Below are 14,286 nucleotides of genomic sequence, written 5' to 3' on the forward strand. Positions count from 1 at the left end.
GAAGAAGAAGAAGAAGAAGAAGAAGAAGAAGAAGAAGAAGAAGAAGAAGAAGAAGAAGAAGAAGAAGAAGAGGAGGAGGAGGAGGAGGAGGAGGAGGAGGAGGAGGAGGAGGAGTTTGGATTTATATCCCCCCTTTCTCTCCTGCAGGAGACTCAAAGGGGCTTACAATCTCCTTGCCCTTGTAGGTGAGGCTAAGAGAGCTCCGAAAAGCTGTGACTAGCCCAAGGTCACCCAGCTGGCGTGTGTGGGAGTGCACAGGCTAATCTGAATTCCCCAGATAAGCCTCCACAGCTCAGGTGGTAGAGCTGGGAATCAAACCCGGTTCCTCCAGATTGGATACACGAGCTCTTAACCTCCTACGCCACTCCTGGAATATGGACTGTGGAAAGAGTACGGGTAAAGGAAAATAGCATGGTTTTTTTCTGTTTAGGACAGGAAGAAGCTCTGTGCCAAAGGGAGATTTTAGGGAAGCTTACTGTACAAAGATTAGAATGTATACCTCTACCATTAGATCATTCCTTAGTTTGAAGGTTTTTGTAGCCCTCACAACTGATAGATGCCTCACATCTCAATCACCCATGGTACAGGAAAGATCAGATCAACTATGAGTTCACCAACATGGTGGCTTGGGACAAACACACAATGGTCAATGGTAAATACTAGTAATTTTGAAGCCTACGTTCTTTTCAATATTGTTATTTCATTACTGAAGGAGAGTTTATTATTATTTTCCAATAGCTCCAGCATGGAAATCCCACTACATAGATTTTCAGACTGTCAAATGCAAATCAATTTTCTCCCCCTGCTGTAGAGATTTTAAGCATTCAGTCTTGCTATCGATAAACTCTTCATGCAACTGCTACAAGGCAGCTCAGAGACTGAGGGGGGCACTCAATTATGATTATTTAAAATTACTAAACAAAAGGACAGTCTGTGGGGAAGAAATACATTATAAAAACTTTGTTCTTGGCTCTGAGCTTGCGCGTGCATCAGCAAACAAATATCCGATTCCTGTATCCTCATTCACAATTTAAAACAACCCTCTTTCAAAAAGACCAAAGGTAATTTAACCAGGATCCTTCCTTATACTGTGGAAACTAAGATGAAATAGAGCAGTTCGTCATAATTCACATGGACTGTGCTTTCTTCTTCACATTCACCCACAATCACTAAGGACTCCCTAAGTTGCTGGCTTCGATTTGGCAGGAATGCTGTTCACAGAGAATTGATGTCTGGTCATCTGCTCTCTCCAGGCTTCATGTAATTGTCAGTATGCATGCAACTGGTTTATTACTTAGTCAACATTACCTCTCACCGTCCTTTCCCTTGAGATCTATAGTGCTGGGTTGCTATGCCTCAAAGTTCTCAATGCCCATAATTTTCCAAGAGCCCATGATATTCCGTCTGCACATACTCCCAATGAGAGGCTGAAAACAAAATTCTAAGTATGCTTTGCTTGGAGTAAGTCCCACTAAATAGAACAGGCTTGAATAGAACTCTGAGTAGAGAAGCTGAAATTGTTCTCTGAATCTGCATGATTGTAATGCTATCAGGGTTCACGTGTCCCTTTCTGCCACAGACCCAACAGATGGCCAAATTTCAGCCTAATCATATAAATACGGATGATACAATCTTTGCCACTAACGAGTTCACCAGGTGAGTTCACCATAAGCAAAGATAGAGAATCTGATGAGCTGATTTTGGGATTAGTTTGTTAGCATGGTAAATGGCTTCATTTCCTTGTGAACTCACTGGTGTCAAACAGCATTTGTTGATTAAGGCAACTGACCTGCCCCCTTCATTGCAAAGGTACAAACAAAACATGGAACACAACACATCACAAAAGCAAGGGAATAGTTCGAATACAATGTCCAAAAGTAGAATAAACTGCAACCCTCTTTCCTAGGAATAAGCCTCATTAAGTAAAATGGGACTTATTTCTCAGTAAACCACCTTAGGGCTGCACTGTACACTCAGACTACAAGATCTATAATGGCATCCCCATTGCAATGATAGTCCTTGGGATTGGAATTAGTACTTTTTTCCAGGATCTTTTGGACTCCCAGACCACTTACTCACAAGCATCCCCCTTTTATTCAATGAGCTGACTTCCAAGAGACCATATTAGACCTTCAGAGACCATATTAGACTCATTCCCACATTTTTCTTGGGACTTGTTCTAAAGTAAGCATGCACAGAATTGTCATTCGCTTTGCTCTCCCAGTCCATCTTTTAAGCAGGTCTGCTCAGATAAAGGACCTCATCTCATTCACTTTCAGGGAACTCATCACATTCACTTTCAGAGACCACAATTAAACTCATGCCTCCATTCTCCCAAATCCATCCCTGGTTTGATGAATTGATGTAACCTTTGTGCTGAGATTCTTTGCAAAAACTGTTAAGCCGTAAACAGTAAGACCCTGATGGCCAGCCACACTCAACATTCATTAACGAGACCGAAATATAGAATTTACTTTAAGTCTAATTCATTTTGGAAGATAGCTTTAAACATGGTTGCAGGATGGAAGGGTGCAGGACAGGAGTCCCACAAACAAGCAAACTTTTGTTCACACTCCCTCATCCCGGCAGAAAATTGTTGGAATGCTTCGTAATCTATGACAATTCCTATATGCTGCCAGCAGCGAACTCAGGTTTCATAAGTAACAGTTTTCACCCAATAGGAATCTGCAAATGTTAACCACCAATGGAAAATAAAGCATCATCTCACAAACAAGCATCATTTTTATTGATATTTTAAGCATGTAATCAGTATAATGAATCAATTAAATTTTTTAATTGCAGAACTGAATCCTTCTCCTGTACCAAATTAACTATTAAAGCTGACAGAACACAAATATTCCGAGACCAGAGATTCTTGAACAGACTGTTTTGTGGTTTATGACTTTTGTTGTGAACACAGAAATCGAGAACAGGCAACTTGCCATGACACACAAAGGCTTCAACTCTCTCCCTGTGCCAAATGTTTATAGGGGTGAATCGTTTCCCTTCCGTACACATCCAAAGTTTGCTGATTTTAAAGGGTATAAAAAAGACACAACAGAGCACACCATAACAAAAGACCTGGCCAACTGCAAGATTCAAGCAATAAGGAAGAGTAATGCCATATCCTGCTTGTGGAGGCCTAAATTTGAGCTTATATTCTGAAACAAACTGGTACAAACCACTGGTAAAAACATCTCTGAAACATTAAGCTAGAAAATGGCTTGTGGCTACTGTTGTGAATTAGAAGTGGGGAAAAATCCACAGCAGAGGAAATAATATCCTCTACAGACACGATTAAGCCAATTGCTTTAATTCACTTAAAAGTTTTAACCTTCACAATCTCTGAAGTGGATAGAAGGACAGCTGCTATTTAAAGTTTATATGAAAGGGCAACGCTACAGTAAAATCTTTTATAGTGATGTAAACCATTGAAATAAATTATCTTCATTTGGTCAGATCTATATTCATTAACTGTATTACCCACCGAGGGAATAAAGACAAATTTTTAATTCTCCTAATGTATTTCACTTGCGTATTAGTTTGGCACTGTAGTAATTAAGGGCACTGTTCAACAACATTCACTCACTCTTCGTGGAGGCCAAATTCCCACCACAGTCCCACTGGGACTTTGATCTAACCGAAAAGTTTTCAGCAGAGTCTAATAATTTTAAGTAAGCAAAAAACGAGTTCTGTGGGACCAGGGAATAAATTCTGGGAGGCCCAAGATAATTATCTTTCAGTGCCCTTAAGCACACTAAATGGAAACACTTAAGTAACCAGGACTGCTGATAGCAATGCAATATTCGGATTATACAAATGTTTAACACTGTTCCATTATAAACCAGCATTTTCAATCTACAAATATGAATTAATTGATTAATCAAACCACGGAAGCAATAAGAAAAAAAGTTAACATTCTAGTGGGGTGCAATTTATATTTGTCTGTGCCTGGTGGTTACAAACTAAGCACAACTAAAATAATATTTAAATCAAGCATTCATTCATTAACTTCAGTAATTAATACTCTCAGTTTTCCATTAACCAAGACTTCAAGACGGCTGACAAAATCAACCATTTTTAACACGGCTGATGTCAAAAGCAATTTTTTCCATCTGTATTAGGGACAGAGAGAGGAATTTTCCCATAATGGGAAGGCAACTAGCAAAATGCAAAACAGGAAAAGATCTAGAGTACTAGCCAAATATGACAACTGTTAGTCCGGCAGTAAATGCTGAATATATAGTCCCACTGTGCAGATGTAATGTTGTTGCAGGGATATGTACCTCCATTCCAGCTCTCTAGCTTCAAAATCAAATACCTCTCTCAAGCCTCAACTGGACTTAAGGAATACATTGGCTAAGTTGTATTTCCTAAATAATCAGTAGGCTATATAAGCCACTGAACTGTCTTTTCCTCAAACCAGATTCTGAAATACATCAAATTATAGATGCGTACTCTGTACAGAGGAATAGGAAGAGGGGAAAGCGCCTGGTGCACTGGTGCGTCCTCTGTCCCCGCCCCCCGCCAGAATGCCCCCGTCCTGCCCCACAATGCCCCCGCCATGCCCCCGGAACACCCCCAGAATGCTCTTGCCGCACCCCCACAGTGACGCATGTCCGGTACATTGCGCACACCCCTGTCTCCTTGGAGCTACGCCTCTGACTCTGCATGATACTGGTGATGCTGAATATCAGTACACTAAAACCGAGAGAAGGTATAAAGCACACAAGGCGGTGACTGGCTCCTCACATGGACATAGGAAGCTTCCTTATAGTCTTGCTCCATCTAAATCAGTAACGTCAGTAACGTCAACTCAGATCAGTACTCCAGGTGAAGGTCTTTTACATCACCTACTAACTGATATTTAACTGAAGATCCCAGAGTTCGAACCCTGGACCTTCTACGTGCTCTAACATTGAGCTACACACACACCCTCCTAATTTCTTTTATGTGAATAAGAGGGAATAACAGTACAACCACACTGCCCACCTGAGCATCTCACAAAAGCCAAGATAAAATACATAATGACTGAAAGGGAGCTACCACCAGTAAGTTTAACAACCATTATTAACTACAGAAATGAACTAAAAATGACACAGGGAAGGAAACTGTACTGTACAGTTTTTCATCATCATTTCCCACATTATTTATTCAGAACCTGGATGATTTCACAGAAGAAAAACAAAGCTGCAGAAGCTGCTTTGAAATGGTTTAACCCGTAGGCCCGGGCCTATTAAAGCTTATGTAAAACATGACTTATCTTTCAAACTTCTTTTCTACTGTTTGTAGATTTTCTCCTTTCACCGTTTTTTCCCTGGAAAACACTGAAACAGCTCTGTTCGGTTTCTCCTGTCAGCAATCCACATACACACGCTTGCCAGTTTCCCCCCACTCTTTAGATATGAATCACTCACCCATTAAGCCAATTGGATGGAGTACTCAGTTACAAAAAAAATCCTCATGTATTTTCCATGGCAGGGAACTTTAAAAAGCTAGGTGACCATGCTTCTTAGCATACCGTTTTATAGGCAAGAAAGATGCACAGTAGCATGAAAGGGTGCAATCTTGTTCTTTTAGTATGATGTATGATGGGAAATCAAAATGGCATTTTTGAAGGCTTTCACAGCTGGAATCCACTGGATGTTGTATGTTTTCTCGGATCTGTGGCCATGGTCTGATAGTTTTTGCTCCTAACATTTCACCCACATCTATGACTGCCAACTTCAGAGATGCCAGCCATAGATGCAGGCAAAATATTAAGTGCAAAAACTATTGCCCAGGAAACCAACAACATGCAAAATGGCATTCCTCCGAAATCTCCCTTTTAAATTATATAGTACAGTGAACATGGAAACTCTTTGTCAATTACCACCCCTGAAGACAATCTGGCATTATTTAGAATATTAATACAATGTTAATGGGAAATAATCTGATATTAATTATCACCATTTTTAGCCAGCATCTAAAACAGAGGAAATGTTTACAGTTTTAATTACGAAAGCCAACCAAACATGGATTCAGGCAACAAGACAAACACTTGGTTTGTTTATAATAAATCATCAAGGCATGAAATTGTCTACTGTATCTTCCTACTAACTTAAGATGCTCTTTGTAAACTGGCAAAGAAAGTATGTTCTAATTCAAGTCTTCCAGGGTCTAAATATTGTTTTTTATTTTTAATCTATTTAATCTAGTTTTAAATGAGCATTCGTTTGCACCAAACCAACAGTGAAGGCTGATACTTTGTCTAGAAATCTAATACTAATCACATCTGTATGTCCACTAGAACTGCTAGGGGGAGAAACTGGTAAAATCATGCAGAGATACGATTTTATTCAATTATTGGCAGATGCTGCAAGCGACATGTAGAACCAGGGGAAAAAAAACAGAGCTCTCCCTAGGCTAGACTGTACTTTTGCAAACTTATTTTAAATTACTCTCTTTGCCACTCTAATACCAACTGTGTGCAATTTCTACAGCTACCTGCTGTGTCTATTGGCTGCTTATGTTTTGGTGCCATTAGAAATATTGACTTTTAATTTTCTATGCCCCAAAAGTGTGTCAAGGGAGATTAGCCTGTCCTTAAGAGTTGAGGGAAAAGATTCCTCACTATCCTCCAAGTAAAAAATTAAATGGAAGATTTCAGAGGAACACGCAGCACTTTTATGAAGCTTCACTGGTAGCTTGAAGTGGTGGTATAGCCCAAACACACATGTACAGCCTCAGGGAAAAGTAGGCCTCTTTGTTGACATTACAGAGATGATTTTGCCCTAGCATTACATTTGTTTCCAAGTGAAACATTTTTTTTTACTCACTGGATTTCTCAGGAAGTAAAAGAATGCATTTGAGAACAAATGAGGGGACTCTAGGCTTAACCTAAGAGCCAGAACAGTGTAGTGGTTAAGAGCGGTGGACTCTAATCTGGAGAACAGAGTTTGATTCCCCAGTCCTCTCCAAGAGCAGCGAACTAGATTTGTTTCCCCACTGGGGCTAGTCACAGATATCTCAGAACTCAGCCTCACCTACCTCACAAGTTGTCGGTTGTAGTAAGAGGAAGGGAAAAGAGTTTGTAAGCTGCTTTAAATCACTTCACAGGAGAAAAAGGCGTGGTTTAAATCCAAACTACTACTACTCCACCTTTTTGATGATGTTCCCAACCGCCCAGAATCAAGTTCCATCTCAGCCTCTCTTGACTACGCCAAAGTGGGACAGAATGCTCAGAGCTGAACACACTTTTAGTCTGGAAATTGATGAGTACATTATTTGAATGCTGAGCATGCTTGCAGCCGGATATGAAGAAACAGATTTAGCTTGCTCCATTTTATAGGCTATAATGGGCATGAAATTTTAATCTCACACAGTGCATCCTTACACTCTGAGAAACATTTTATAATGTAGACTGATCCTTATATTCAAGTACACATTATTAACCAGCAAGTACTGATGTTACTCTCTGGTTCACAGAGCTTCGAAAGATGGACTCCCAATTATTTCACATTACTGGAAATTGTGATCATATACCAACACGTGGACAAAAAAAGAATAAAGAAGCATGCTAGCTTTTTCACATCCTTCTTCAGCTACCAGATGCAGAGGTCCAGAACAGCATAATAAGAAGCAGCAATTTCTCTAATAAGACTCGGCTCAGTTCTCTTCATAAGTCCCTTTTAACAGTCTATTGAGACTTGCTTAAGAATAAGCTTGCTCATAATGGCAGTGAGAAGTCACAAATTGTGATATAGAATGATACAAGGACACTGAGTGCTCTCATTGAAAAGATTTTTTTTAATTGCAGTTTCCACAGAATGCTTCCTTTCGTCCCTTCCACAAAACAAAATAAATGGAGATGTATTGTCGAAGGCTTTCATGGCCCGATTCAACTGGTTCTGGTAGGTTTTCCAGGTTGTGTAACCGGGGTCTGGTGGATCTTGTTCCTAACATTTCGCCTGGATCTGTGGCTGGCATCTTCAGAGGTGTAGCACAGGGGGAAGTCTGTTACACACTTCCCTCTGTGATTTGCTGACCCTAATTTCTAGGGTTACGAGTAGGGAAGAAAAACACCTCGCCAAACATGTTCTCCAAAAAAATCCATAACTTTGCCTAAATGATGAAGTTGCCAAAAAATTATACTTCATTTGTAGTAGAAAGCTGCAGGTCTTGATCATTTTGTTTGAACTTTGCTCAAGTATACAGCATTCTTTCTGAGACAGAGAAAATAGGAACTATACTTGAATCCCAAATAAGGCCACACTGTTTCTATATAATGGAATTACAACACAGTTTGCTTTATTTTCAGCCACCTTCCTGATAATAAAGGTTGTCTTTCCCCTTACATCTGCATTACATCTCCTTATATCTGGGCTGGTATTTTCATTGAAGGAGTAATCATAACCCCAAGGTTTCTGTCCTAGGTAAGACAAGTTGGTTCAGTCCTCATTGTAGTTAGTACCCATGAGCTGAGAATCCAGCACCTGATATGTGAAGATGGGATTTTCGCCCCACAAAGTGCTACAGTGTTATAACAATGATGAAGATGATGACTACTATGAAAAAGAAGCAGCAGCAGGAGATTTTTATACCCTGCTTTACTCCACCATTTTAAGGAGTCTCAAAACATCTCACAATTGCTTTCCCTTCCCCTTCCCACAACAGTAAGGTGACCAGATGGTCACCTTTGTGAACCAGGACGGGCACCCTGTCACAGGGCGGGAAATGGGAGCGCCCCAGAAGGCCGTGCGCTCCTGCAGCCGCGCGCGGGAGAGGCTGCCGAACTGCCTTGCGCCCCAGAAGGCAGTGCGGCAGACTTCCAAAAATCGGGACACTTGAAAAAACCCGCGGGACGCAGGAAAAATTGTTTTAAGGTGGGACTGTCCCGCCAAAAGCAGGACGTCTGGTCAGCCAACACAACAGATACCTTGTGATTATAAAAATATAAATATACCATACCATATGGGTGGGACTGAGAGAGTTCTGAGAGAACAGGGACCAATCATACTCCTTTCTGAGTAGGTTCCACTCTCACCTTTCTATTCACCTCCCACCCCCCTACCACACATTCACACAGCTGATGTTAAAATGAATGAAGGATTGCCTAGTGACAGCCCTTGTTGAGGAGAATCATGGCAGTGAAAAATGGTGGTGCAGAAGAGAGCTACCTTCTCTCTGGTTTTATTTCCATGGATAGACTTGAACTTAAAAATGGTCCAATGTGCTTAATGTACTAAAGGGAGAGCCCAACACATAATTGCTTAACATTCAAAATTCAAGGTAACTAATGACAGTAGCCTGGGCAACACAGAGACCTGTGAGCATAAAAGATTTTTAAAAAATTAAAAGTGAAGCATTAAAATCAGATTCCGACTTGTATTCATTCTGTCAACTAAAAGTTTCATCCACATTGTCTATAGTGCTGTGCTCTACTCTGCTCTCGCTATGGGATTTCCTTCCACTATTCATGCCCTGTTAAACAGTTTCAGTTTAATTAATTATCCCACTGATATGAAATCACCAAAGGATCCGTCCTTTCTAGGTACATGCACACTCATTAACACAGAATTTAATAGATCGTTTTAAAAAGTGCCCACAAAATCTTTTTATAGATTATAAAAAAGGGGGAGATGAAAATCAGTTAACTAATATAATAACAGCACGCTTAATATCACGGCTTCCGTCTCTATAGTAATTTTGCTTTTTTTCAAAAATAAGGGTCTCATTAAAAGCTTCAGGGTCAGAATAGCACAAAATACAAATCTGTTTAAGATATATTAGAATATGCAAATAAAAGCCATTTTCTTAGAAGGTCACCATTAAGACTCATGATTTAGCTCCGAGAAGTGAACTTTGCATTTAACGGCAACAATAAGAAATGAATAACTGTGGACAAGGAAGCTTTTAAAAAGAAGGTTCATGAGTGGCAGCTCTGTAAACTCACACACACAAAAAGATCAGAGGGTGGAAAATTCTCAGACGGTAAGAACTGACTAGAAAGCTGGGGAGTATATTTTCTTGAAGGCTAGATGTGAGACCCATAGTGAGTGCTATATTAAGACCTAATGATCATGCAATTGTTTGATGTATCTATTGTGGAACTATGCAACTTCATAGTACAGGGAAAGAGGCAAGTATTTGAAACCACCACCCCACCCCGTATCTTGCTGCCATCCAAATAAATTTCTTGCTTCTATTTTGTGAAAGATGGTTGCAAACCAGTAAATACATTATGCTGCTAACGCTTGCCAGCATGGATTTTCTTTCTTAGGGGTATCACGCAATTTGCGGTCTTCCATTTCTGGTAACTTAACTTCAGTCCTGAGCTGATGCATTAAGAGCCAAATGAGCTGCTCTAAATAAGCAAATTCTTTCTGAAAGGCTTAGTAATGTCATAAAACCAACAACCTAGTAGATGATTTAGTCTAATTTCCCGGACTAAAAGCCAAACCACACGAACAATGGACCGTGAGATTTCTCCATGGCTACACTGGATGATTTCAGACCACAGATGAGGGACTAAAAGTTCCCTCAAATAATTTTTTTTCCTAATCATATAAAATAAAGTATGTTTGAGAAAGCGCTGTGCAAGAACCTTCCCTTCACATGCCATTTTATATATGTGAAACTGCTAATCAAGCATTTCAGGTTCCAATACCGACACACACACACACCCAAAATTGTCCAACTTATTTCTTTCCAACATTTCCGAAGAAGCCAGCTTCAGTCTTCCCATGCATCCCTTTATTAGTGACCTGTTCTCATAGTTTAGACACTCATCAGCTATGAATAGGAGAGAAAAAATGTTCCCCAGTATTAAAAACCATTATAACATCAAAATCATGCTCCCTCCCAACGAGATGTTCTTCACATGATCCGGAAACTGAAACTCGTACAGAATGCGGCAGCCAGACTCCTTTCCGGAGCAACAGCAAGGGACCGGATTACTCCGGTCCTATACCAACTGCACTGGCTGCCGATCGAGTACCGGGTCATGTTTAAAGTTTTGGTTTTGACCTTTAAAGCCATTCGCGGCCTTGGCCCTGCATATCTAAGGGACCGTCTCTCCCTATATCGCCCTTCTAGGCCCCTCCGTTCATCGGAGGCGGACCTACTGGTGATCCCTGGCCCCAAGGCGATCCGGCTGGCCTCTACAAGGGCAGGGCTTTTACGGCTCTGGCCCCTACCTGGTGGAACAGGCTTCCAGGTGAGATCAGGGCCCTGCGGGATTTACAAAGTTTCCGCAGGGCCTGTAAAACGGACCTGTTCCGCCAGGCGTTTGGCCAGCCGGGATGATATCAACCGCAATAATAAGTAAACATCTGGCCTCCCGTGGGTTCATAAAAGGGGGAATAGAATAGAATAGTTGAAGCCATCTCTAGTTTAATATTTTATGTATTTTAATTAACTTATATTTATGATGTTTTAAATTTTTATGTTGTTGGAAACCGCCCTGAGCCTTCGGGGAGGGCGGTATACAAATATAATAAATAAATAGATAGATAGATAGATAGATAGATAGATAGATAGATAGATAGATAGATAGATAGATAGATAGATAGATAGATAGATAGATAGATAGATAGATAGATAGATAGATAGATAGATAGATAGATAGATAGATAGATAGATAGATAGATAGATAGATAGATAGATAGATAGATAAAAATCTAGACTTTTTGAATTAGAACATCAGGAATTGATGGCTCATGCAAAAAAGATCTGCTCTCTCCTCTCCATACAGCCACCTACAGTGTTCTTTCTGAATCGGAGCACTGACGTGCCATCACTTTGGCCAGATGCAATGTGCTTCTGTAACCCCCATGCTCAGAATGGGTTGACCCAGAAAGGTGTGGAGACCCAAAGCAGGAGAAGGCTGCAGAGCTCATGTAGTTGGAGGAGACAAGGCTACCAGACTCGGACCTTGGGTGTATAAGCTCTTAACACCTTGTTAAGGTAAACTGCAATATTGTTGGGAACTACTGGGAAGGTAGTTGTTTATTTTTGCTATGTTGTAAATGTTGGAGTTTATTGTTTCAGGGTTTCTTTTTGTGGTTGTAATGGGTGAGAGTTCTCCTGGAAACCTTCATCATGTTGAATCCTGTTCATCAAGCCCTTGGAGTCTTCAGGAGCCAACCCACTTGCAGGAAGAATTGGACTTGGCAGTATCAGTAGACTGTAAATATTAGGACTTGAAAATGCAACCTGAACAGGACCTTGAAGTGTGATGTTAAATGTTGATGTTATTTGTTAAGAAAGTAAACCATTTTGTTTTTAAAATTTGTTGTTGCAAACTCATTTCATGTTCTGCCCCACAGAACCCACACTTCCTTCCGCTTTGAGGGATGGAAGAGGCTCCAAAACACCCCACAGTGAACCTGTTTGCATCTGCATACTGAAAACTGCAGAAACTGTACACCATGTTCTGCATTATGCCCCCTTCATAACAGGGCCAGAACAAAGTTCCTCTCAACCTTATTGATGGGCTTAGAGTGCTGGGCAGACCAGCAGAAGACAGTTTATCTGTTAAACAATGAATCCAGCGATGCTCTAGAGCAAACGGCCAGGTTTTTATGCACAGTCATAAACAAACAATCTTAATTTTGCTTTGTATGTTGTCTTTCAATTTTTTTGCACCTTGTTTTGGGTCTTTGTACTGTGCCATTAAAGGTTATCTGTTAATATCAAAATGAGATGCAAAAAAGCAGAATGCAGCAGGGACACTTCCTTAGTTATTTGAACAGCTGTCAAGCTAACCAATGGGACTGCAAAGAAAGGTCCTTGCAAACCTCAGTGTACTTGTGCAGTTTTGGATATGCCAAACTAATGCGGCAGCAGGAAAAGATTCTGAACAGGCAGGAGAACTGCTCAAAAACATTTCAGAAACACCAGTTTGTATCTTGCTTATGTCTCAACTTCCTGCTCTTTCAAGTTACCTGTATTGCACATACAGAATTCTTTCCCTCCGCCTTGGCAACCGGTTTGCTCCTCGTAGCCCGAAGTTTTCTTCCCCTGGATACAAGCTGACTGTTCTTAAATGGCAAATTTTAACTAATTCCATTGCTGCAACGTCTGCTGGGAAGTCTGCCAATGACACTTTATGTACTTTTTCTTTATTCTAATGGCCACCCTATCAGGGCTAAAAGTGTTCATCCAAGCAGTTATTGCTCCGAGTTGGACATTCCAATTTCAACACAGTGAAATCATGGTTGTGGCCACTGCTGGCCATTATGAGAATCTCACTCCATCCAATGTTCATAACTAGCAGCATTATTTAAGAATACAGTTATGCACACAACAGCATCCAGGTACAACTGCCTCTATGAGATTAAAATGCATGAGTGAGTTACCTGTTCTTGCCTCTCCAGCCATTTATCTACCATGGGATGTGTGGCACTTAGTGATGAGCGGGCATTGTCCCTCTGAAACTGGTTAGACGACCAGCCGCTCGTGTCCCGGGGGAGGCTTCTATAATTTTCATCTTTCTGTTTCAAAAAAAAAAAGATATGCTCTCTTTTAAAAAGTAGTCCAAAAGAACACCTGCAAACATAAGCAAGCAGAAGGTGGTGATGGTCGTTGTCATCTTTCTAACAGAGGACATAATGCAGAGTCCAAGAAGAAAAAACAAGTCACAATTTAAACAAACATCTTTGTTTACAGTTCTGAGGCCTTCCATTTTTACCTGGCAGTAAAACTGTCTGTGCTAGGAACTGTTAAGATACTGCACAAGTGGCATTTCGTACTACATGAGTGGGGGAAATGCCAGACACAGAACAATTTGACTCATGTAGAAATTGCATAAATTTCCACTTCATAGTAGTTATACAAGCCCAGAAGTTGCCATGCTTTTTCACTGTCACAGTTATCTGAAGGCAAGCTGGGAAGAAGACAGTTAAGTCACACTATTTATATTTATGTGCTGTATTTTTATCCTACATGCCTTTCAGCTAGTTCAGGGGAGTATGCACAGGTCTCTCTTCCTCTACTTTATCCTGAAAACAAACTTGTGAGGTAGGTTAGGCTGAGACAATGGGACTGGGCCAAGATCATCCAGTGAGCTTCATGGCAGAAGATCCCATAGAGGTGGGGATTTGAACCCAGGACTCCCACTCCTGACTCTCTAATCTATGACCAATTGGCCATGGTGGCAGGGGCTGATGGGAATTGTGGTCCATGAGCATCTGGAGAGCCGCAGGTTGCAGACCCCTGCTCTAATCACTACAATGTGCTGGCTTGCAATCAAGCATAGGAACAGGTATAACTTCATGTCTAAGACAATGATATTCATTCCACATT

The 14,286-nt window shown here is 40.7% G+C and overlaps 1 protein-coding gene across 4 annotated transcripts in view; it reads right to left on the bottom strand.

Moving 5' to 3' along the window:
* PARD3 (par-3 family cell polarity regulator) overlaps window positions 1–14,286 on the bottom strand; it is a 605,108-nt gene that overhangs the window by 316,513 nt on the left and 274,309 nt on the right. For all 4 annotated transcript variants that reach the window (XM_048510786.1, XM_048510784.1, XM_048510785.1 and 1 more), the window contains one exon: window positions 13,341–13,475. In XM_048510786.1, the coding sequence (XP_048366743.1) occupies window positions 13,341–13,475 (135 nt within the window). The remainder of the gene's footprint in view (window positions 1–13,340; window positions 13,476–14,286) is intronic.

Source organism: Sphaerodactylus townsendi, linkage group LG11 (genome assembly GCF_021028975.2).
Source record: "Sphaerodactylus townsendi isolate TG3544 linkage group LG11, MPM_Stown_v2.3, whole genome shotgun sequence".
NCBI lineage: Eukaryota > Metazoa > Chordata > Lepidosauria > Squamata > Sphaerodactylidae > Sphaerodactylus > Sphaerodactylus townsendi.